Genomic DNA, 25,246 nt, shown 5'->3' on the forward strand with positions numbered 1-25,246 from the left:
AATAAACTCAGTAGGAATTCAGAGATGCCACATGAGTGAGTGCTGAAATGTTTGCCACAGCTTCCTAAACATGTGTATTGGCAAATGTTCTTTGTACACTGTCACGGTTACAAAGGAAAAAACACAGAGCCCTGCCCTCTATGAGTTTCTGAGTTCAAGTACCCTCATTGACTTATTAAGGGGTTGATTGATAACACCAGTTGAGGGCTTCAAACAAGGAGCCACTGTGAATTGCTTGGTACTCAGAAAAATGACTCAGGGGGCTGAATTCTCTAAGAAAAAAAACAACAACTTATCTCTTCCTCCAGATTCTGATTTCATTTTATGGCATTATCATTCTCATCAGAACCCCTACATTGTTCATAGTATCTAAATGATCAGGTGTATTTGCCAAATCTTTTAATACTGCTTTTGTAAAAGCATACCGTTGATGTATTTGACACGATGAATTGGAAATGTAGCACCATGGCAAACAGTCCTTCATTGAAAACTTCTTTAAATCATTTGGGACCAGAGTCAAAGCACCTGTCTACTTGAATTCATTCAGAGTCTCAGCCAGATTTGGCAAAATGAACTGCTTGGGCCACCTTGGAAGGAGGCTTTGGTCTTAGCACGCAATTTAGTTTTGAGGCTTTCCTATCAAATAAGAGAGGTTCAGTGTTTGTGGAATTGGAGCGCAAGTAAAAATATCATTAATTTTTTTTTTAATGGATGAACAATGAAAGTAGTTTAACTGAGCAAATTATGCAAAAGCTTTTATTCGATGATTCACAGATATCTGAAACATGACTCCTTACAAAACACTATTAGATTTTTTTCCCCATACATTCCATTCAGGTCCTGGGTAGGTCAGGGGTTATTAACACAAGTTCTGCAGAAATCGGAAGTTAACTCTGGAAAATGTTGACGTTCATGTTTCTCTTTCCTTAATGGAACTGTAAGCTTCATATCAGCATATTTCATTAAGACACCAAACGGAGTCAAAGGATGTGCTGTATTTCCAGGTGTATTATAGCTGCCATTCCAAACAAAATATGTACGACTTCCATGATTCACTAGGCACGAGTATGTAGTAATCTGCCCTTTAATGGCCTCTCAAAATGACAGACCAAATGGCTTTGTGAAGGTCAAGTCTGATTTAAACTGTTGATGAATTAATAGCTAATTCTGCATGATTGAATATTAATATGGAACAGTGATAAGTAAGGCACTTTAAAGCTTAATGAGCACATTAATGAATAGGACAAAATGTTTTTCTTTTCACCTCATGTAAAAGTTTAAAGCTGCTAACATATTGACAATTTGTTGATTTTTGATAGCTGCTTTTTTTCTGTAATAGTCTATGTGGTTAAGATATAAAAGGTATTGATTTTTTTCCCCCAAGTTCCTGGTAGTACACATTTGATGAGCTGTCAAAATTGATGTTATCAAATGGCCAAGGTAGTTTAATATAAATCACTAATAAATGTAGAAGGTGAAAAAAAGGCAATTTATATCTTCTAAACTACACCCACTGAGATAAGCATTCCAATTAGAAATGTCATTATTTCTACAGTTCGTTTTATGTTGAATACTGAGTTTTATTGCCAAATACCTGACAGTCAAATTGGAAACAAGCCACATCTGTCAATGTGTAAGAGTTCTGGCTATTTGAATCTGTTTCATTGTGATGTTTCTCATGAAAATTTAATGAAGATAGTACATTCAAAGAGATTCTGTGCAAAAGGGGGATGGATAGAATTTAATTACCCTTATTAAAAATAAAGTAACCCTCTTTACATCCACTGTCGGATTGGTATGCAAGAAAGCTTATCTTTGTTGTGCACTTATGTATATGAAAAAGGGGTTCTGGAGTGTTCTTTATGAGCCCAAGAAGGAAAGAAAGGTCATGCAAATATATTAGACTGCTTTTGGTAGGGCACAAGTCAATTTTGTCAGCTTTCCCCAAGGTGAGGACTTCATTTCTTATAAATGGTTATTAATTCTAGATTTCTTTAATAGGAACCTTTAGTAAGTGGTGCAACAATCTTAAGTCTTTGACACTTGCCACTTGGTACTGAATATTGGCTTGGTTCTTCAGAGAGCTGAACCTGTAGGAGAAAAGTAATGACTAGTAGGTCAATGTTAATGGATGCTAATGTAACTAGTATTCAAAGTCTTGAGGGTAGATACAATGCCCTGGGAAATGCAGAATCAGTTCAAAAATCTCAAGGTGATTTTTTATTAACCTAAATTGGTGGCTTTAAATATGGAAAATAACAACAAAGTTTAAGAGTTTTTTAAAAACTCATTTCTAGGTAACTAAGCCAGTGTAGTTGACTTTGGAGCACTTGAAGTAAATTATTTTTTATCCTTTGAAGCATTTTATACCAGTAGCTGCCAAGTGAGATGTATAATATGATGTGTATGGTACAATGGCTATTGATCTTTCTGCTTTTGTTTTTCAAGTAACAGTAGAACAATGCTATAGATGTAAATATGTCATATTGATGAAACCTTTAAAGTCATAAAGGACAGCCTGATGGAACTCAAATGGAGTAGGTTATCAAAATTAGTCTGATTTGCAAGATGCTCTGTTCCATTTGCAATGTTTAATATTCCAACTTGGAGCCCTGAAAAATCACCTTGAAATTTCATTCTTAACTATTGTTTCTGACACCTGTCCACCAGAGACTTCTGCTTGGCTGATGATGTGTGAACATTCAAATAAACAGATTGTATTCCTGCTTTCTCAAAACAGTCATAGTTTTTATAATTTTTTTTAATTCTCTAGCTGTAACTAGCTGGTGGGACAGGAAAATATTCTCTAGTGAATTGAGAGGTCAAACTCAACTTACCTTAGCTGCTTGTATCTCCCTACAGGAGAGCCAGGGTCCCCACTTTTCCCTGTTCTCTGGCCCCACAATTTCTCTTACAATAATCTGGAATTGTTGTTGAGGGAAACTTTCCCTTTATTGGGAGCTTTATTCTTTGGTATATTTTAACCTTTGTAATCCTGAGCTATTTCTCTGACCAACTCTTTACCAGAAGTAGTTTTCTACTATATGTAGTACAAAAACTTTTTTTTTTTTCCAGTTTTCAGTCACTAGTATATATATTTATATTTAACCTTGGGAATCATTGGAGGTTCTACCCAAATTTGAGTAATCCAGGGGTTCCAGGGTGGTTTAGCTGGTTAAGGGTCTGACTCATGATCTCAGTGTTGTGAGATCAAGCCCTGTGTCAGGCTCATGTGCTAGGTGTGTAACCTTCTTAAGATTCTCTCCCTCTCTCTCTTTCTTTCTTAAAAAAAAAAAAAAATAGTAATCCAGACTAGTTTGATGGCAAGGGATTTGGATATAAATGAGACATGGAAGAATTCATGGTGTAGGGATATAAACTGATAATAATAAGTACAAGAAAATGGATTTTAGTCGCTACACAATAGCTCTGAGGAGGGAAATATTAAATATATTTGAAAGGCTTTTTATTACAAAGAAGGTGATTTTCGCTGCATGGCTTTTCAGAGACACAGAGTACTTAGTGAACATGATTTGTCTGGGGAACGGTTAAGAATTACAATGTGAGCAGAAGAAACTTTCCTATGGGAGATATCATCCATGAGAGGCTGAGAAAAATGGGGCCTGATTTAAAAGGATTTTGCTAGCTAGATTTAGGAGATTGAGTTTATCCTGTAATGATAGAGGGGAGGGAGTAGAGAACACATAGATCTGACTGACAACGCAGTGAAAGCATCAAAATGGAGCACTTTTCCCTAGAAATTATACCCCAGACTTCAGCAAGACTCATAGGCTCATGCCAGAAATGGCAGGCTGTATCCAAGGAAAAGTGAGGTGCCACATCTGGTGATTGCTTTTTCTTTCTTTCTGTCTTTTTTTTTTTTCCCTCTTTCACTGGTGTTGTGCTTTTGAGTAATTTTGGAATTGGTGGCTCCTGAAAATTAATCGGAGGTCATGAAGGAGGGTTGGTTAAATTAATGCCAGAACCAGTGAGAATTTAAAATGTTTCACAATGGCACAGATCTGTACCCCTGGGTATAAAAACACATTATATGTTTATTAAAAAATAAAAAATAAATAAAATAAATTTATAAACCAAAAGAAATCATAATAAAAATATTATTTGACATAAAAAAAATGTTTCACAATGGTTTTCAAACAAACATCCAAGTTGTAATTTGGAAAATCATTACTCATATAACTGAAATTCCTTCAAATCAAAATTTCTTCAAGATAGAATACACCTTTCTAATGCTGGTTGGAAGAGCTGGTAATGCCAGTTAGTAATGTGATCATCATGCTGAGGGGATTTAGGAAGAGACTTTAACTTTGCAAGATATAAGATCTGAGACAATTTTTTTCAGATTTTGTTTATTTATTTGACAGAGAGAAAGAGAGCACAGGAAGGGGGAGTGGGGGAGGGAGAAGCAGTCTCCCTGCTGTGCAGGAAGCCTGATATGAAGCTCATCTCAGAACCCTGGGACCTTGACCTCAGCTGAAGGCAGCCACTTAACATACTGAGTCATCCAGGTGTCCTGATCTGGGACCATTTTGGTGTAGATTAGGGAGAAGTGAACTTTGGATGAGCTGAGGATTCAAAATTTAGGAATTTTAACTCTTAGTGACTGAAAATATTATAAGCCTTTGGAATAGAGGAAAATACTCTCTTAATGTTAGGAATATACTTCTTCTTGTTCTTAAAGGCCCATTTCAGAGCCTCCTCTGGTACTCACTGACCTCCTCAGGCATACATCCTGTAATTTCTTCTCTCTTCATCTGCTGAAAACCAGATGCATTTTTTTTTTTTTTATTATGGACTTTAGCACATCTGTCTTAGTTCTTTGTTAGGTTATTGGTCTCATATGCAGATGGTGTATTCTTCTGGCCAGGAGCAACATTGTGACTGTGTCCTAATCTGATAGTGCAATGTTGTCAGATTTGTATTAGCTTCTCGAACGCTGAGTAAGGTAAGGGGAAAGATGAATGGACAATAGCTCTTGAATCTTGGCTCTCTGACTTGTTAACATAATGTTTGTATCACCTTTTGTCTTGCAGAGGATCAAATCCCCAGAGGCTTCCCTACCATTGACATGGGCCCACAGTTGAAGGTGGTCGAGCGTACACGCACTGCCACCATGCTTTGTGCAGCCAGTGGGAATCCGGATCCAGAAATAACTTGGTTTAAAGATTTTTTACCCGTCGACACAAGCAACAACAATGGCCGAATTAAGCAGTTACGATCAGGTAGGGTCTTGTTACTGTTTCCACTAACTCTTAGAGAATTTTATTTTTTTTTAGCTTTCTCTCTCTTTATTTTAATTTTAATTTTATTTTATTTTATTTTTTAGGTATTGATTTTTCTCCCTCTTCTCTTTCTCTGTTATTTAATGTGTTGTCCATGTTTGTGATGTCATAGCCTGTTTCAGAGTCTTTCTCTCTCTGTTTTGCAGCTTCTGTTTAATCCACATTGCTCACTGCTGTGACTGTATTTTTGATAATTTTTAATTTACTGCTTTTCTGCAGTATTTGATGGATCCATTTTCTCCTCTTTCTTTCTTCTTTCTCTGTTTTCTTTTGAAAAAAAAAAAAAATTCAACATTGGACTTCAGATCTTGCAAGGAGCTCCAATGGTTGTATCCATTAAAAACCAAAAGATTCATATTAAACACTAAAATGATTCAGTTTTACTAAAGTGTGTTTTCTCTGTCTTTTCTGCATTTGAACTCATCAGAGTACCAAAGATTAGTAAGTTTGGTCACATCTGCTTTCTTTTCACTAATACATAAGCCACAGAAATGTTATCTCCTGAGTAACCAGATGTATTTTGCAAAAGTCCTTTACCAAGTACCAACGAAAGGAGGGGATTTTTATTAACTTTATTATTATATTATCGTGAGTGAGCATTTTCTACACATAAGCCACAGTAGTGTGCGCCCACACTAAAGAGTTTTGAACCCTCCAGTGACTGGATCTACAGAAGTCTGCTTTTGGTGTAGACTCCAGCTTTTGCCGCTTCCTCCTCTCTCTCCCTGCTGCCCTTTTGTCCCTTTCCCATCCCCATCCCAAGTTCATTCCTTTGCTCTCTTTAGATTAAGAAATAGAGATAATTCTAAATTTCTTAAATTTTAGAGCCTGTCCCTAGGTGATCTCCCTGGGACATGTAGTAATGAGCGGTTTACTTTGACGTTGGGAGTAATATTGATATAGAATTCTAAGTTGTTGAACTTAACTGCCTGTCTTCCCAGAATTCTCAGCTTTTGACCTGTCCTGTGATGTTAAAGCGTCTTGTTAACTGCCTCTTTTGCTTGTTGTCAGCAGAATTGTATAGATTAACATTCTGTTATTGTAAATAAAGAATTAATTATTCACATGTAACATAGATGATTTAGTATATAAAGCTTTAACTCTGAAAAATTTGTACCAAATTATAAGGAATATAATAATATTTTTATGCTGTCTTTCTTCTCTCCGTATTTAAATCTCCAGAATCTATTGGTAAGTGCTTAGTTCTGAAGCGCACTTCACCCCCACTAATTTCCATATCCAGAATATTATTATTATTTTTATTATTATTAATAAAATGCATGGCATGCATTTTACTAACTGTCAGTGTAGACACCAGATCTTGGTAGTGGCGCGCACACGCACACATCCACAGAACTGTTATTGTAAGAACACTGTCTAGAAAAATAAAATAGTACACAAGTCGTATCACACAAATGTAGCATAGTGAGAAGCATAAGATATTCAACCAACAGTGTTTGTTTCTAGTTAGTCATTAGTATTTCCTATAACAGTATATATATATGTGTATCTATATATATACTTAAATAGATTAGCCAGTATTTTTCCTAAACTATGTCTTTAAAAAGTATTGTTTAGTTTCTATTTATTTTTTTAAGACTATGAGGCATATAGATATAATTCTATCCCGATATGACCCCAGACCTAAGAACTCAGTTGCTTCTCTGAGCAAGGCAACGATGCCTATTGTGGTCTTTGCCCTCTGTGGTATAATGCAACTTGTTTTTTATAATCTAATAATACTATCTAATATATTCCTGTTTTACCAGTATAGTAATTCAAGTTTCTTTTAAGACCTTATTTAATTCTGTAAATCTAATTTAATTCTTCTCCCCAGCCCTAGCCTCCTCCTTCTCTTACTAATGCTTCTTCTTTCTAATCTTATTTGCATTCATATTATCCACCCAGGTGGTACACCAATAAGAGGTAAGAGTGCTGAACTAACGTTCACAGAATGATCTTGCTCATTCTTTCTGTCCTCTCATCACTCCCATCTTTGTCCTGTTTTCAACATCATTCCAATAATATGTCCATCAACTTTATTTTTTTCCCTTTGTACTGTTTGGTTATGATCAATGACTCTCATATTGTGAGTTTTCCTTTCCTTTTCCTTTTCTCTTTGTTTTGTTCATTTCTTTCTTTATGGAAATGATTATTTAAGTTGTGATATGCTTCAAAGAAAGCATATCCAGGTCTCTAGACCACAGACCAGTCACAGCGTACCATCTGTCCCTCTTTTTTTCCTTTTCTTCTTCTTCCTTTTTCCTTTTTTCTTTTTTTTTCTTCTTTTTCCTTTTTTTTTGTCCAACCGGAGAAAAAAAAAGATCATTTTTTTTCTTCCTTAGCTGTTCTTGTTCTGGACCAAAGCCAAGATGGTCTGGAGAACAGTGGCAGACATGCAGAAGACAGCCTGGAACATCTGCTTTTTGTCTTTATCTTTCAAAAGGTTTTTGCTTTTGTTCTTCAATTCTTTTTTCTCTTACTGTCTTAAAAGTCAAAGAATGACTCCCCTTTCCACCTGATCCCACTCGCCTACAACCTGACAGCAATGCTTTTTTCCCCCACTTCTTTTTTTCTTGGATTACTCGCCTCTGGATTTTTGGATCTTCTGTCCTTCAGGCTATGGAAACAAAAGGTGCTCAGTATTCTTGGTGGTATGTGATATTGCTGGTTTTTCATACTTTGACTCAATGTTTGTTTCTTTTAGAATTCTTGTTTTGTATTTTTCTTGGGGCTTTGTGACACCACACTGCTAATCCCACTTGTGGATTTTGATGGGTGTCTTAGGGGATCCGTCTCGAGGTCCTCAAGCAGTGGTTGGTTGGCTCTTCCTCGCTGGCATAGGCCGTGCTTTTTAACTTTTTTTAAAACCTTCTAATTCAACTGCTCTTTGTTTTTCAGCAAATGTAATAAATGATTGTAAGTCGTGGCAAACTGTCTTTCTTTTCTTCAAAATCTGCATGTCTTAAGGGAGTTTTGTTTCTTTAAGTAATATTTTCATAATATATAATGACTAATTTTAATTTTTTGCTTTGTGCAGCCTTTTTGTACTTGCTGCGTATTTTTGCCTTTCTTCAGCAGAAGACTTTCTTGAAAACCCGGCCTGGTTTTTTTTGAGCGTACCTATCTTTTGCGCCACTTTTGGTACCAAAATGGAACAAAACAAAACAAAACCAAAAATTAATCTTTTGTTTGATTTAAAAGCCATACTTCCTTGAAGCAGTCTCACCCATCTTCATTTTATTAGTCTAGGAAATGAGAGTATTAATTATGACTAGAAGTCTTATTCGGGAAAAGAGATAATTGTTTTCTTATGCTAGCATTGATGATGTTAAAAAAAATAATCTCTATATGTTTTTCTCATCGCATCATTTTCTGTCTGTGCACCTTAGCGAGAGATTGAAACGACGCTGAGCGGACCTTCGCTTTGCAGGGCTTTTCATATTGTTAAGAGGTTTAGCTTTCTGCGCTGAGAAAGCCTTCTCTGACCATCTCTTTGGCACTATATTTTATATCCATACAGGCGCCCTTCAGATCGAACAGAGCGAAGAATCTGACCAAGGAAAATATGAGTGTGTTGCCACCAACAGCGCGGGCACTCGCTATTCTGCCCCTGCCAATTTATATGTCAGAGGTAGGAAAGACGTCACCCTGGCATCGCTTCTTCATTAAGGCTCAGGGGGAGTTGAGAGACCCACGAGATGTGTGTTGTTGTGTCAGTAGGTATCAAGCTGATACACTAAATAATTACACTAGCAGAAGCATTTTAGTAAATAGAGAATTGAAGATCTTAACCCTATTGTTAAAAAAAAAAATTGACAACTTTTGAATAAAACCTATCCTGAGGCTTGCAGTTTGTAAGTATATTTGCATTTTCAACATCTCGATTTACTTTGACTGCATTGATTGAACTATGCTTGGGATTTGTTTGAAGTTTTCTTCTTTTCCTTCTTTTTTCTGTTGCTGTTTCTCTTCTGTTTCCTTATCAAACCCTGAAATAATTGCTTGGTGTGTTACTAATCAGTTTTCTGTGCACCTCCAAGCATAAAGGTGTTTATGTCTTCAAGACCTCTGCTGCAGAGCTATAAGGATAAAGCTGCTAATTTAAAAACAAAAAAACAAAAAGAAAAGGTGCTCCATGAAAATAGCACAGTTGTAATTCCTTTTTTTTTTTTAGTACTTCTTAAAATTAATGAACAGGTGATATTATGTATGTGTATATGTCTGTGCATATATTTACACACATTTTAAAAAGTTGTTAATATTCTGAAAAGTTTAATTTTCCATTGCCCTGGAATGCTGATTGTATTTTTAACAAATAATGTTAGTTGTCCTTGGGACAAGAATGACTTATGAAGATACATTCGTATTTTCTCATAAAGTAATATAAATGGTTACATTTTGAGCTTATGAATGTCTGTACCTTTCATTTCAATTAGAAAGAAGTATTTCTCCTTCCCCAGAGTTTTCCAAATCAGGTTCCTATAGCTTTTTGTCCAGTGGAAATGCTCTTATTCCTGGTCTATGTGTCTGTGAATACCACAAAAGGCATGGGTTGGGGTGGAAATTAAAGACTGTGAGGGCTTTAAGTTACTTTAAGATGGGTTTCCTTAGGAAAATATCTAGCTTGATTTTGAAATTTTCGTTTGAGATAATATTGTTTCTGTGGGGATGTTTTCCTCTCCTATCTTTCTCTGGAGTCTGGGTTGGGAGAATATGAAGAAAACCATTTCTTCTCCAAATTCCTTGAAAGCCCCTTGAACCTTTTTCTTACAATGGTGACCTCCTTTGCTGCATGAGGCATGTGAACCTTCTTTAATGGAAAAATTTCAAAATGATGCTAGCTATTGTTTCTAATACTGTATTAGTCCATGAGTTGTTGCTAACGTTTTCAGTTGAGGTAGGAAGGATTAACTAGAGCAAGTAAAGATGTTCAAGTAGCAGTTGAAAGCCTTGATATGGCCTTTTTACTCTCTCTGTGTTTCCCTTGTTTTTCTCCTTTCCTCATTTCATTGTGTTCTGCATCAAACCCCCTACATCCCTCAGAGCTGCGAGAAGGTTGGTGTGTTTTTTACTTTTTACCCACCTTACAAAACTCTTAATTAAACCAATAACAAAGAATACAAATGAAATGAATGTAGCTGCATTGTGTTCTTCTTTTGGTTAATGGTATGTTTTAGTGGAGAATGTCCTTGGCCATGGCTTCCGGTGCTTGCTGGCGGTATCTAACCATGGTGCATGATGGGCGAGAATGTACCTGGGTGCATGGTAACTGGTAACACTTAACTCTCTCAGGTCCCTTGAGCTCAGTCAGTGTTCCTGCTTTCTTTCCTGCCCCACTCTTCCCGTCTCCTGCCTCACCTTAATTTTTGTCATACAAGGATGCCTGCTGCCCATAGAATGACTTTTTGTAGTTGTTCCCCTAATCCCAAGCATGAAGACTAAACTCTCCTCTATTTTCTTGATATGTTCTTTGACACCTTAGTGGCTCCTACTTGGCTTTGTGTAACCTGTTAATTGGCTGCAGGAGGCATGCTTAACTCTTTCTTCTCTGCCTGTCATTCACCCGTGAGGCCATTACAGCGAGCCCTCTCGAATCAACAGAAGTTTACCTCCAACTTAACGACAGACAAAAAGTTTACAGACAGAATTATTTATGTATCATTTTCTTGGGGTTATGAGGTTGTTTGTTTATTAACTTATCTATAATTAAAAATAAATCACTGTATTATCCATATGTAAGGTATGCTTCTAATGATTACCTCTTGACCTAAAATACTCTTGGTGTAATGTTTTGCCAATAAGAGACCAAGATGAGTCCCGTTTGTCTCTTGCCCTCTCCTTGTCCAAGACACATGTACTTAAGCACATATAAACATGCAGATTATCTGAAGCAGGAACACTGAACTCTAATTGCTTGGTAATATTTTCTGTGTTGCATTGCTTTAATATGACCTCTTCTCTCAATGTTCTGTTTCATTGTGTGTTTTAGACCCAGTGTCCTACCATTTGAATGTAGCATAAAAAGCCTCTTACTTGATTTTGTAACCATCATCTATGTCATTTTACCTTAGAAACCTTAGATTGAACTGAGTAGAATCTTAAATGTGAAATACCAGCTCCCTTCCTAAATTTGCAATCCTTACCTTTGACAACATAGCCTAATCTAATGTATTCCTTCTTTGAGCCCTGTCATCCCTTAAATCCCTGTTTCAATCACTGTACTTTATCTCCTCCCTTTATGTTTAGTGCTGTTACCTTGTTATTTCTTCTTTTGTCATTGTTGTCTTGGATTCCAGCTGTTTTTCCCATTGTCCTAAGCACGGGCCTTGAGACTTCATCTTGTGCATGCCTTGCATGACCCAATCCAGTATCCTTACTGGCATTGGACTTGTTTCTTCTTCTGTGAGCATAAATTGATATGTGTGTATATTTCTGTGTCTGTTCCAGTGTTAGTGTGAGGTCTTGAGGCTGCTTCTATTCTGAGTCTGAAAGCAAATAAATTGCACTTTCCGTGTCCTCTAGATGATGTTTTCCAGGGTTGGGATGTGACAGTGTGGTCCCACACATACATTCACATCAACTGGAAGTGCACAGCACTGAAGTTGGTTTTGATACTCAACTTAAATCTGCTGGTGACCTTCCAGCCCCCTTTTCTGCATATACATGCATGCATAGGACCTTTGCTATATGCATGCATGTGTATGTTTTTGTGTTTATCTTATGCATGATGTTTATATATTGTTAGTTTGTAGATAGTTTTCTTTTGTTGTTGTTTTGTTTTTGTTTTTGTTTTTTGTGGGGCCCTTGTAGGTCTGAATCAACTTTTGTATGAATGTGTCTAAGATATCAATGCCTAAACTAAATACTTTTTTCTGTGTATACACATACCATACTTGTATGGTCTGTATTATCCACAGTTTTTCTTTGTTTTGTTTTTTGGAAAATCCACAATATGTTTCAATTGTTTAATTGTGTTTGTACAGTGCATGTCATATGTTTAATAAGCCACTTTATCTTGCCTTTTATTTTATCATTTTCCCTTGTGTTTTGTTCCAGTTCGCCGTGTCCCACCAAGATTCTCTATCCCACCTACTAATCATGAAATCATGCCAGGTGGAAGTGTTAATATCACCTGTGTGGCCGTGGGGTCACCAATGCCTTATGTGAAGTGGATGTTGGGGGCAGAAGATCTGACACCCGAAGATGATATGCCAATAGGAAGAAATGTACTAGAACTGAATGATGTGAGACAGTCAGCAAATTACACCTGTGTTGCTATGTCAACACTGGGTGTCATTGAAGCAATAGCACAGATCACTGTCAAAGGTAAACTTAATGGTTTTTGCTTTGAGGGGTTAGGTACATTCAAGTCTCCTGACTAATGTTTCTACAATGTCTACCTCTGGAATTCTAAAATGTATCAGTTCATCTGAGTTCAGTGTTCAGATTCCAGTAATATCTGTGGTATCATTTAAGCTACACATATATAGGTAAGGAGATTCTTAAAAGGACTGATAGCCTAAGTAATGATAATCATCAAAATATTCAACAATAAGCTAGGCACAAGCACTAACCAGGCAAAATGAGAACTGTTAGATACTGTCAACCATTATGATAGAACTGATGCAAACAGGTTTCATATTAATCCAGAGCCCTGGTGAGAGTGCATGATAGAAAAATGCACATAAATATTCAAATCTGTGAAGACAAAAGAAAAAGAAAGAGTTAAATCAACATGATCTAATAATAGATACTGTAAAATTTTGATGGGTCTTATCATTAAAAATCAAAATGTAAGCAGCATTATATTTTATTTTAAGTTTATCTCTTATCTTCTATACATGATGTGCTCAAGAAATATTATTTTCTTTAAGTGCACTAAATGTAACCAAAGTTGGGGCATAAACAATGAATGCTGAAACACTGAAAAGAAATAAAATAAAATAAAGTGGAAAAAAAATAAAAATAAAATCTTCCCATAAACAAGCAAATAAAAAGTTAACCGAAGTTACAAATTTCACAAATGTTTTTGAAACAAAGAAAACAAAAGTAAGTATGTAGGGTACAAAGTGTTTTTATCAGTGTTTATAGAATTCTAGAATACTTTTGTAAAAAGGGACAGATGGAGGGTGACTTTAGGTTCTTGCAAATGTCTGGAACTATTGCAAAAATGAACACAAATTATCTTTGCCTTCCAGGACATATGATCCTAAAAAACGTAACACACATATTATAATTGGTGTCATATCCCCACCAAGCATATATATCAAATATATGCCATATAAAAAGCAGTAATGTGACATAACAACAAAGTACATGCCATTGTCACCATTTAGTCATTTAAAATAGTAATGTTGTATTTAGTATTGGTAACACTTTTAAGCATACTTAAACTTATCCATACATTATAGGCACAAAACCTATACTGTACAATAAATGTGACAGCAAAACTAATGTGTTAAGTATCAGTAAACACATATTTAATTAGAAATATTTCTACAGAAACACATGTAAGGAAAATTTGGATCATCTACTGTTTTGAAAAATGCCGATCCAGAATATTTGAACATTTGTTCAAATGGCATTTTATTATTATTTTCAGTAAAATCCCTTGGCCAAATATTAACATTCTATAGTTCTTAGAGTAATATACAAATATTGAATCACCTTTCTTATAATAACTATTTCAGTTGCAAATATTTGAAGGTTTACTGAAGACCTTCAAGAATTCAAAATCAGGAGTCACATTAACTAATATCTTGTTCAAATTCTTATCTTTGTTTTCCAGGCTCTTGCCATTCTCTACTCTCTCTACCTCAAAAATAAATAAATATAAGGGTGAATTCTGTAGGCAAAAAGTAAATCAAAACAAAAATAGCAAGTGGAAGAGAATGAGAATGCATCCTGACTCATTCACTCAATTAGGCGTTCATTCAGTTAATACTGCTAGGCAGTATTCTAGGTATGGGGATTACACCTGTAATCAAGTACAAGTTTCTGACTCTTGAAAAGCTGTCACTCTAGAGAGTACTGTACTTTTTGCCTTTATGTTGACAAGGAAAAAGGGTACAAAAGGGCTGATCATTTGAGTGTTACATTCTGGGTTTTCTCTCAAAAGTTAGCTGGTAGGACAAGTTCAAGTATTATTGATATTGAATATAGACTAATATTATGATAGTAAACTACTTAAAAATTTTGTGAATATAATTTAACAACATTTTTGAAAATTAGCTAAAAACATGAATTTGAAATTAATTAAAATTTTATTATTCTTTTTAACCTTAAGATTCTTGGTTAGATTATTTTGGGTTTTTTAAAGATTTTATTTATTCATTTGAGATAGAGACAGAGAATGAGAGAAAGGGAGAGAGTGAGAGCATGAGTAGGAGGAAGGACAGAGGGAGAGGGAGAAACAGGCTCCCCTCTGAGCTGGGAACCAGACTCAGGGCTAGATCCCAGGACCTGGGGATCATGACCTGAGCCAAAGACAGATGCTTAGCCATCTGAACCACACAGGTGCCCCTAGTTTATTATTTTTTTAAATTATAGTAATATTATCTATGTCTTATAACTGGAAAACAATATTGATATTATTCTTCCATAGCGATTTAAAGCCATTTGAATATATTCTAAATTGTGTTCTTTTCAGTGTTGGCATTTAGTTATATTGAAGCAAGGAGCTAATTGGCCAAACTTTTGGTTATAGTAATAATAATAATTGCAGTTAATGTTTTTTGAGGGTGCTGGATACATTCTGAGAACATTAGTGGAGTAGCTCATTAATCTTCACAGCGAACTCATGAAATACAGTTACCCAGCTGTACAATACATATTTCTTCCCATTTTCCACATGTGAAAACTAAAGCAAAGAGAGGTTATGCCATGCATCTAGGATCACATAGCTAATAACTGATGGATTTGAACATAAGCTTCAAATCACAGGGCTCTAATGTGCTTCTAGTAAAATGGGATTTGTCCCCCTATGCATCTTACTGTACAGCCTACCCACTTACAAAAAATCTTTTGTTATAATTTAATCTAAATCTTCAGTACATAAATAATTCTTATTCCAATAGTAGAATTCTTGGATCTTTGCAATATCTTAAAAATGATGGATATTCACTGTCCTTTTTTCTCCCAGCCTTACCCAAACCTCCAGGAACTCCTGTAGTGACTGAGAGCACAGCCACAAGCATCACGTTGACATGGGACTCTGGGAACCCTGAGCCTGTCTCTTACTACATCATTCAACATAAACCTAAAAATTCTGAGGAACCTTACAAAGAAATTGATGGGGTGGCAACGACACGCTACAGTGTCGCTGGACTAAGTCCCTACTCAGATTATGAATTCAGGGTTGTTGCTGTCAATAACATTGGGCGGGGACCTCCCAGTGAGCCTGTGCTAACGCAAACCTCAGAACAAGCACCATCCAGTGCCCCACGGGATGTCCAGGCGCGGATGTTAAGTTCAACCACCATTTTGGTACAGTGGAAGGAGCCGGAAGAACCAAATGGACAGATCCAAGGATACAGAGTTTATTATACAATGGATCCCACTCAGCACGTCAACAACTGGATGAAGCATAATGTAGCTGACAGCCAAATCACTACTATTGGCAACCTAGTGCCCCAGAAAACATATTCTGTCAAAGTTCTGGCTTTTACCTCAATTGGAGATGGTCCTCTTTCGAGTGACATACAAGTCATCACTCAGACTGGAGGTAAGTCTGGTTGTGGATGGGGAGTAGAGCAGGAGGGAAGGAGTGGCCACTAAGAGGTGTGAATGGTGAAAACAAAGAAAGGACAAAGATAATTATGAATTTTAATTTTTGAGACTTAGAGTTTCTAAATGAGAGGTTAAGGTAAGGCATCTGGAACGGGACAGGCATGGACCCCTGAAAGACTAAATAACACTTTCAAGCAGAGGGATGCATTTTTTTTTTTAAATTTGTACCCAAGTGACTTGAAGATTTTTCTGAATGAGATAGATAAATGGACCCTCCATGCAGCATTATGAGAATAGAAATATGTTGCTTTATACTAGTGACTCTGATAGAATACCCCCACAAAATTACTTCATTTCATTTCATTATGAAATATGAATTATTTCATTATTTCCTTATGAAAGATTGGGTGGCTCAAGATAAAGTTAAAAATAAAATTGTTTGTCAGGGAGCCTTACACATTTAAGTGTCTTCTATTTTCCAGGCAGCTACCCACTAAAAATACGCTCCTAATGGATTTTTGATTTTTTTTTTCTTTGTATGGTTTCATGGGTGGAGAAGGACAGTTGTCAAGATCCTGTATCAAATGTCAGGGTCTCATTGACTCATTTTCATCGGCATTCAGGCAGATATCACACTATTTTATGGAGAAACCCTTGGCCATTCTAGTGGTTCTGTTTTGATAAGCGGGTATGAGACCTCTCCTGTCTTTGATTCAAAGTGATCAATTTTGCCTTGGGTTGAGGATGTAACATAGCAACTTTCTTCTAAAGTTTATTCTTGAACATGTGTGAGCTATTAATTTGACTCCTATGAGGTGTTGGCATCTTGTAACTTGTGTTAATCTCCGTGTTTTGGGGACGCCTGTGTGGCTCAGTCGGTTAAGCGGCTGCCTTTGGCTCGGGTCATGATCCCAGGGTCCTGCAATCAAGTCCCACATTGGGCTGCTTTCTCAGTGGAGAGCCTGCTTTTCCCTATACCTGCTGCTCCCTCTGCTTGTATACTCACTCTCTGACAAATTAATAAATAAAATCTTAAAAAAAAAATCTCAGTGTTTTGGTGTATGCTATTGGTTTGTTCTGAGAATCTAGATAAAAAACATTAATAAAAAGCCATATTATTGGACATAGCTATAATCTCTAAGTGTAACTCATTGGTAATCTTGGGAATGAATTTTCTGAGGTGTCAGGACTAGATAAACCTGTGTTTAACCCTGACTTGTTTTCATATTTTATTCGTTATGAATCATGCCACCGAGAGTGTTTACCTATTTTCTCTGGCTACTAGAGATCTCAGAACATATTTACAGCCTGCTTCACTTTGTTTTATTTTTATACTGTTATTGGGTTCTTGCTATTTGTTCATGGATATATTATTTTCTCTAATAATATGAAAGATAGCTGTAATATATATACCTTATCACAATTATACTAAAAAACATTCATATATTTTCCCTACTTGAGTTTTGTATTTCTTCTGTACTTATTTGCTATATTAATACACAGGAAAACACTGTAATTAATTTTTCCATATATCTCGTATTGGAAAGTGTAGAAATCTGAACATCTTGTCCTCCTGTTCTTTTTCTTGACTAAAACTGGTCAATTATTATAAAATTATTTTTTATTACACTATTTCAGCAACTCCTGACCATTTAAAGTTAAAAGAAAGTATATACAAAGAACATATACTTGTGTTCCGCTTTCAGTTCTTCTAATTTTTCAGTGGTAATATAGTTTTTAAGATCTATTTATTTATTTGAGAGAGAGCGAGAATTGCAGGGAGGGGCAGAGAGAGAGAAACTCAAACAGACTCCCTGCTGACTGTGGAGCCCAGACACAAGGGCTGTCCTACCACCCATGAGATCATGACCTGAGCTGAAATCACTAGTCAGATGTTTAACTGACTGAGTCACCCAGGTGTCCCTCAGTGGTGATATTTTAAAAAATGCCTAGTTTCAGAGTAATATAACCAGAGTTTACATCAAGTATACCATTTTTAGCTCTATAACCCTGGACAAGTTTCTTCACTTCTCTGAACTTTAGTTTTCTTACCATCAAAAATAATAACCACCTTACAGAGTTTAGAGGTGGTATTTGGTTTCTAGGTCTCCTGTAACAAAATACCACAGACTGGGTGGCTTGAACAACTTTAATTTTACTGTCTCTCCCTTCCAGTGGCTAGAAGTCTGAGATCAAGTTACATGGAACTTGTTCTTTCTCAGGGCAGCTTCTGGGTCTCTCTCTTAGCTTCTGTTGGTTTTCTAGCAATCTCGGCGGTTCCTTGCCTTGGAGAGGCATCACCCTGATCTCTGCCTTATTGTCACATTGTGTTCTCTCTCTGTGTGTGGCTTTTTATCCAAATTTCCCCTTTTCATAAGGATTCCAGTCATAATGGATGAGGACCCAACCAAGTGACCTCATCTTAAGTAATTACATTTGCAAAAATCTTATTTCCAAATCAGGACACATTCTGAGGGTTAGGAATTCAACATATGAAATTTTGTGGAATATACTTCAACCCATTGCAGGGCCATAGATTAGGTAATGGATAGAAACAGTTTATAATTTAGTAAGTACTATATAATCATCATCATAATAAAAACTGCTACATATGCTGGTACTGTGAGTGTTGCATGTAGTAATATTACAACCCAGTTTGGTAGATGTGGAATTACCCCATTTGCCAAATGAGTAAATTGAGGATTGAAGAAGATTCAGGAACTTGTTTTGTGTGGTCATAATGTTGGTAAGTAGGAAAGCAGAATTTAAATCCTGGCACCCTAGCTACTTTAAAGCATTATTATTTTTTTTAATTAATAATTTATTTTTGTGATAGTTTCAGTGTCTGCTAGATTTTTGTGCCTACCAGGTGCTCAATAAATAGAAGAAACACAGTCATTCATTTATTCATATCTTTATTTAAGAATTATATGTAATTTACTTCTAAAATACTTGAGGTAGCTGTTATATTATCCTAGTACAAAAGTACATTAAACTATTTAGATGTAAAAAAAAAAAAGGTTTATCTGAAAGTAAAGAAAGGAATGCCTCTTTTCACAGGTTATTATACTTGATCGGTAAATTTGGTTCTAAGTTTTCAAACCACAGATTTAAACATAAGAATCCATAATGTCTTATAACTTTTTTTTTTCCTGATATCAGGAAGATTTAGCTATCTTAGACACCAGATACTTCCTGGAACCAAATTCACCTAAAGTGTAAGAAGCCTTGGGAATCATGAGAATCTTTATAAGCAGAACAGAGAAGACAGACAATAATGCCTTTTGTCACAGTTTATTTAAAGATATAGAACTGATGTTTAAATAGTACATATTTGGTTTTCTGTATCACCAAGGACATAATATGACATAAGCCATGACCCATAACTTAGTTAAGGCAGTGCTACAACAGGGACAATTGAGTAATGTGATCCAGGGACTCTGAACTTGGAAACATCTGGATGAATGGGTCACCGATGCATTAGAAGAGTTGTTCCCAATCTCTGAGTATTTTTACATTATTTCCAAGAACCTTGTTTGATAGTTGTACTTTTAATACCCATTGATTGAGAAGATATATAATGACATAATGACTTGTGCCTGCCAAGATCAATAGGCTAAGAAAACCTTCCAAAATAGCACAATGATTTGATCTGTTCCCTAGTTTTAATTAACAAAGGCCATTTGATGTTAGTGGACACCTGCCAAATACAATGATGTTAGTTCTAATATAATTAATGCTGAGCTGCTCCTTTTTTTTTTCCTTGCTGACTAAATATTTCTTAGGATCATAGCTAGGGAAAAACATAAAATCATTGTGAAATATTCTTTTAGAGGGTCTATAGAAAATTTGAGGATATAATTATTTTCACTACAATTTTATCTTTCCAAACCTATGAAAATTTACTAATATGTATAAATTTCTCAATTAAAAATTGAAATTAAAAATTAAAAATGAATTTTTTAAATTTCATAGATACAAAGATATAAATTTCTATGTTTTCTATATCTAAAAGATGTTCATTTAATTTTTTTAATCTTTAATTTGCTGGCACCAATAGTCCTATTTTTATTTAAAATTGGACTCTGAATAAACAGTATGTAGTAACAAAGTAAGTTTAAGAGGGAAGTTGTCACTTCAACCTCATATAAGATAATTGTTAACAAATTGATATAAGTGGAGGATTGATAGCAATTTTTGTATTGCTGATAATATAGAAAATCAAACTATGATCTATTTAAAGTCAATAATATTTCCCCTTAGTCATGATTATCCAGTTGATAATATTAAGTAATTTTAAATGATTTTAGATATGAAAATATTTTAGTTAAAATAATTATTTTCTAGAAACATGGGTTAATCTTCCAATTTTTCCATAGCTTTAACTCTTGGCAGTGCAGTCACTTGCCACTAGTTTACCTTAAAAATATGGAGAATGCAGTATATGGTCATTGTCAAGGGAAGAATTTATATTGGGCTAGGAAAAGATTTCTACTATTAGAATACACATTTTGAAAGGATGTCTTTTTACATATTTTCTTGTATAGATAATTATAATAAGAATATATGATAACTGTATTGTATAAAAGAAGTACAAATAAAACTGTGATAAAAAATGTACTAAATTTCACCTAAAACCTAACGCCCTAAAATGTTGCCTGATGTTCACGCTAATTGGAGCCATTCTAAATCTGTTGAATCCTAATGTCTTTCTTTTTTCTTTCTTTAGAAAATCTCTAATTTTTCTATATATTTAATAGATTCTTGGGAAAAATATACAGATTTCTATGTGTATACTTTAATAGTATAGACTTTTAGAAGGAAAATAATTGTATCTGTTTACTAAATACTGAGTAGTACTGACCTTAAACTTTTTGAAGAAACTGATTCTACTCCAAATTCTGGGCATTGTGTGTGTGTGTGGGGGGGGGGGGGGCACAACAAACAAACAAACCAACAAACCCTATGACATTTAAAGACATGACATTTTAGGTTTCCAGTACTTACTAAATCATTTCATTAGTATATGTCAACAGGTCTAAATAAGCAAAGTAGAAAAAGACTAATTTCCAACTTCCCAACTTCTGAGTCCAGTTTAAATGCATTCTTAAAATAGTTTTAGCAAAGGAGCTAAAAGGAGTTTGAGTAAAGGAGCTTTAGATTTAAATACAACTGTAATAAAATTTAACTTTTCACACTGATAATTTAATGACAATTGAGAGTAAAATGTGTGCAGGTGCTTGTGTCTTAAGTACTTATTTTATCAATGATATATTTTTAGCACTTATAAATCAGACTCCTTGTTTTGAATTTTGCTTTGTTTTACTACCTCTATAATTCTGGCCATTGCTTTTATTATTGTTATCATTTATCAACATGCTAGATACATTTCCAAATGTGTACCTTATTAAAATACTATTTTAGCAATAATGACTTTCCTTTCTCTGATAATAGTTCATATTTATAATATAGCTAAGTGAAATTGTTGGTTAGCCATTTACTACATGATAACCCTTTTCTCCTTAGAGATATTTACTTAATTTTACTTAAGTAGTGATTTCTTCTAATATTATCAGCATTTCAGATGACATACAGATATTCCCTTCATCTCTCTTTCATTCTTCATTCTTTATTTGAGTGGCCTTCAGATATTTATATGGAATATAACAGTAGTACTACTCAACTACTTTACATTCACCAATGGGATTACAATCTTATTTGGGGGAATTGATAGTTCATGTTTATATTTCCTTGTGGACATTAAGTAATCAAGAAGAAAAGTACAATCTTGATACCACTTTACAAAATACAAACATTTCTTGAATATAGGCTTAAGGAAATATTATAAGTTCTACCTCCCTTTCCTCTGTCCACATCTAAATTCTAAATTTGGTTTATGGTCAATAATATCCACATCCCCTTGCTAGTGTAGAAGAATTGCACTGAAGTTTCTGGATTGGCCTTTTTAATTTTTTCCATGAGTTTCCAGAATCTCAGAGTTTCCTATAAAATTTATGTTCAGTTAATTGATGAGGGAAATGCTACAACACAGAAAAGCTCTTAATAGTAAAATAGACATAGACAAACAAGAAATGAAGATAAAATAATGACAATAAGCTTGAGTTGTAAAGACTGTGAGAACATTTGGAGATAGAATCTGAAGCAACCATAACTGACCGAACATGAAGTACTCTCTGTGTTTCCAAATAGTACAGAGAAATAAGTAGAAGAGAAATAATAAAGTACAGAGAAATAAAACCATTTGGAGCCCCCTGAAGTGCTTCTTCATATACATATATTATCATTAAGACTACTATGTTTGAGGAATATAAAAATAAATCCATTAATTTCATAGCTTTTTTCCTTTACTTTGTTGCCTCAGTTTTATTGTGGTTGTTTCAACATGGCTGAATACCTCTGAGGAAGCATCTCTACGTGAATCTTCAATTCCCAGTGAGATCTAAGTAGTGGCACCTTAAGGTGTCTATGAACATAGAGCCTGATATAATAAAAGTCTTTTAAAACACTGGTCCGTTTCCTGGATTTTGCCAGTAGACATAATTTGCCCCCTATCATGTTTTTCAATTAATTTAAATTAATTCAATTAATTTCCAATGGTTAAAAATTGAAAGATTTTACCTAGAAGATTCACTGTCAACTTCTGTTGAAAAATCAGAAGTTCAGGCAAACTTGGACCAGCACTGCACAAAGCTGCGATCTCTTGGTGCTGAAAACTATCAACTTCTTCAGGTGTGCCGGGCCCTTTCCCATTGACCCCAGACCCCACCTGGTTTCCATACTCTCTAAGTGATCTGCCTCATACCTCTAGATACTTGTATTTCTTTTTTTTTTTTTTTTAAGATTTTATTTATTTATTTGAGAGAGAGAGTGAGCAGGTGCAGGAAGGGAGGGGCAGAGAGAGAAGCAGGCTCCCCGCCGAGCAGGGAGCAGATGCAGGACTTGATCCCAGGACCCTGGGATCATAATCTGAGCTGAAGGTAGACACTTAACGGACTGAGCCACCCAGGCGCCCTGGACATTTGTATTTCTACCACAATTTAACATCTAGTAAATTAAATTACCCTCCAGACCACTTCAAAAGAAGGGCAAGATAGAACAGACAAGGAGAACCTCATATACATTATTTGAAGTTCTCTGACCACTACTTATTTTGTTCAAGAATAAAATGAACAGTACACCTTCTGAAGTTCTGAGCCTGTTTAATTCATTATTTAGAAGGAGAAGTGTCTTAATAGAATTGGAGGGTCAGATGAAGTTTGTGTCACTAAACAAGGATGAAACATTGAGGCCCACTGGGAATTTGTTCAAGGCAAATTAAAAGCAAAAAAGGTAAACAGTTTAAGAAAAAGTTAATTAGATTCCCAAGATGTTTTCAATTAATGTCAATTTATTATTAGCATTAGGCAGGGAGGAAATACATAACAAGCAATTATTATCCTGAGAGCAGCCCTTTAGTTCTGTTCATGTTTTTAATTCTTGACAATACTGTGTTCCAGTTTGGTTAAGTCAGGTGTTACACAAAGCTTTCTTCCTTCTCAGACTTGTGGAAGTTGAGAGAAAGAAAAAAGGAAACAAAAGTAGGTAGAAAGAAAAAAAAAAAAAGTAGGTAGAAAGAAGTGACCACACACATATGCGTATGTGTGTGTATTTTTAGGCTAAGAACCCCTTTAATCATCTGAATATTAACATCTAATCATAACATTCCCATCTGTCTGATTGTTCTTGGCTTCCATTGTTGCTCCTTCTAGCACGTTTGGTATTTTCCGTTTAGAACTAGTGTGTTCTCTATTTGCTTTGCTATTTTCCTGTTAATTTTTCCCTCTTTCCCCCCTTCTTTTGCTCTTGCTCTTTGATTTTCTTTTGCCTCTGTTTCTCATTCTGGATGATTGTGTGAGGTATCTCACTGGGCAAATACTTACAGAGAAAAAAGAAAAAAAAAGATATCCTGTTTAGGAAGTATGTTCACAGAGGCATCAAATTAATGAGTATCTTGGGACTCCTGGGTGGCTCAGTTGGTTAGGCAGCTGCCTTTGGCTCAGGTCATGATCCCAGAGTCTTGGCCCTCTGACAAATAAATAAATAAAATCTTTTAAAAAAGAGAAGTCAATTAGGGATTAGAAATAATTATTTATAAGTGATAGTTTTTTTTTTCTTAACCCCTTTTTCAAAATGTGGGTTGATAAGAAAAAATACTACATAATTCTGGTTTACCAGTAGGTTTTGTTAATGTAGCGAAGGTGGGATTTTATAAACCAAATTGGAAATAATTTTGAAAGTGAAATGCAGTGCTAAAGAACAAATTCCCAGTTGTAAAATAACAATGGTTTTTATGTATTTAGCACTTGTTATGATTTAGACAATATTGATTACAAATGCATTATGTAAATAATCTCATTTATTACAATATTATGAAGTAAGATTATTTGTGAGATCAGATTTATTATCAGATTTATGCTCTATTCTATGATAACTATCTTATATAGATTTTTAAACTGATCAAGAACAAGTGCCATGTTAAAAATATTCTTGTACCTTGAAGGAGGAATAATGGACTATAAACAATGTTACAGACCTAGCTGTCCATTAAGCTACACGTATGGACACATTTGGAGAGGTTTAAATGGATGCACTAATGGAAGAGTTCCTGAACGCTCATGGTGATGATAAACTCAGTCCTTTGCCTTCCTGTTTTTAGTGCCAGGGCAACCACTAAACTTCAAAGCAGAACCTGAGTCTGAAACAAGTATTTTGCTGTCTTGGACACCTCCACGTTCAGACACCATTGCCAACTATGAGCTGGTCTACAAAGATGGGGAGCATGGAGAGGAGGTAAGACTGTTTCTCACCTTCTGGTCATTCACTATATTGGGGCCTCCTGTACTTTTGAGTATTTTCCGAAGTTCTGCCCAAGGGTCAGACATCTGTAGAGGACTTTTGTGGGAAAGAGTTCTTCATCAAAGAAGGAACTTGACCCAAAAAATCAGAATATTGATTTCAAGCCTTTTGGGGGTAAAATGGGGCAAATACCAACAACATAACAGCGCTTGTCTCTATTTCCAGGTTTCTGAGCTTCTTCTGAAAGTATCTAAAAGAATATACCCTATGAGACTTAGGGACTTCCTTTATTTCTCTTCTGCCTTATAGTGCTTAAGTCATCATATAGCACTTAAGTCAAATGACTCCAAGGCTTT

The 25,246-nt window shown here is 35.3% G+C and overlaps 1 protein-coding gene across 49 annotated transcripts in view; it reads left to right on the forward strand.

Moving 5' to 3' along the window:
- PTPRD (protein tyrosine phosphatase receptor type D) overlaps positions 1–25,246 on the forward strand; it is a 2,308,694-nt gene that overhangs the window by 2,099,784 nt on the left and 183,664 nt on the right. For 24 of the 49 annotated variants that reach the window (XM_046022098.1, XM_046022091.1, XM_046022095.1 and 21 more), the window contains 8 exons: positions 5,055–5,243; positions 6,486–6,494; positions 7,212–7,229; positions 8,827–8,937; positions 10,350–10,361; positions 12,363–12,632; positions 15,448–16,029; positions 24,751–24,884. In XM_046022098.1, coding sequence (XP_045878054.1) covers positions 5,055–5,243; positions 6,486–6,494; positions 7,212–7,229; positions 8,827–8,937; positions 10,350–10,361; positions 12,363–12,632; positions 15,448–16,029; positions 24,751–24,884 — 1,325 coding nt within the window. The remainder of the gene's footprint in view (positions 1–5,054; positions 5,244–6,485; positions 6,495–7,211; positions 7,230–8,826; positions 8,938–10,349; positions 10,362–12,362; positions 12,633–15,447; positions 16,030–24,750; positions 24,885–25,246) is intronic. The other 25 variants (XM_046022107.1, XM_046022109.1, XM_046022116.1 and 22 more) reach the window with 7 other exon arrangements.

The sequence above is a fragment of the Meles meles genome, chromosome 11 (genome assembly GCF_922984935.1).
Source record: "Meles meles chromosome 11, mMelMel3.1 paternal haplotype, whole genome shotgun sequence".
NCBI lineage: Eukaryota > Metazoa > Chordata > Mammalia > Carnivora > Mustelidae > Meles > Meles meles.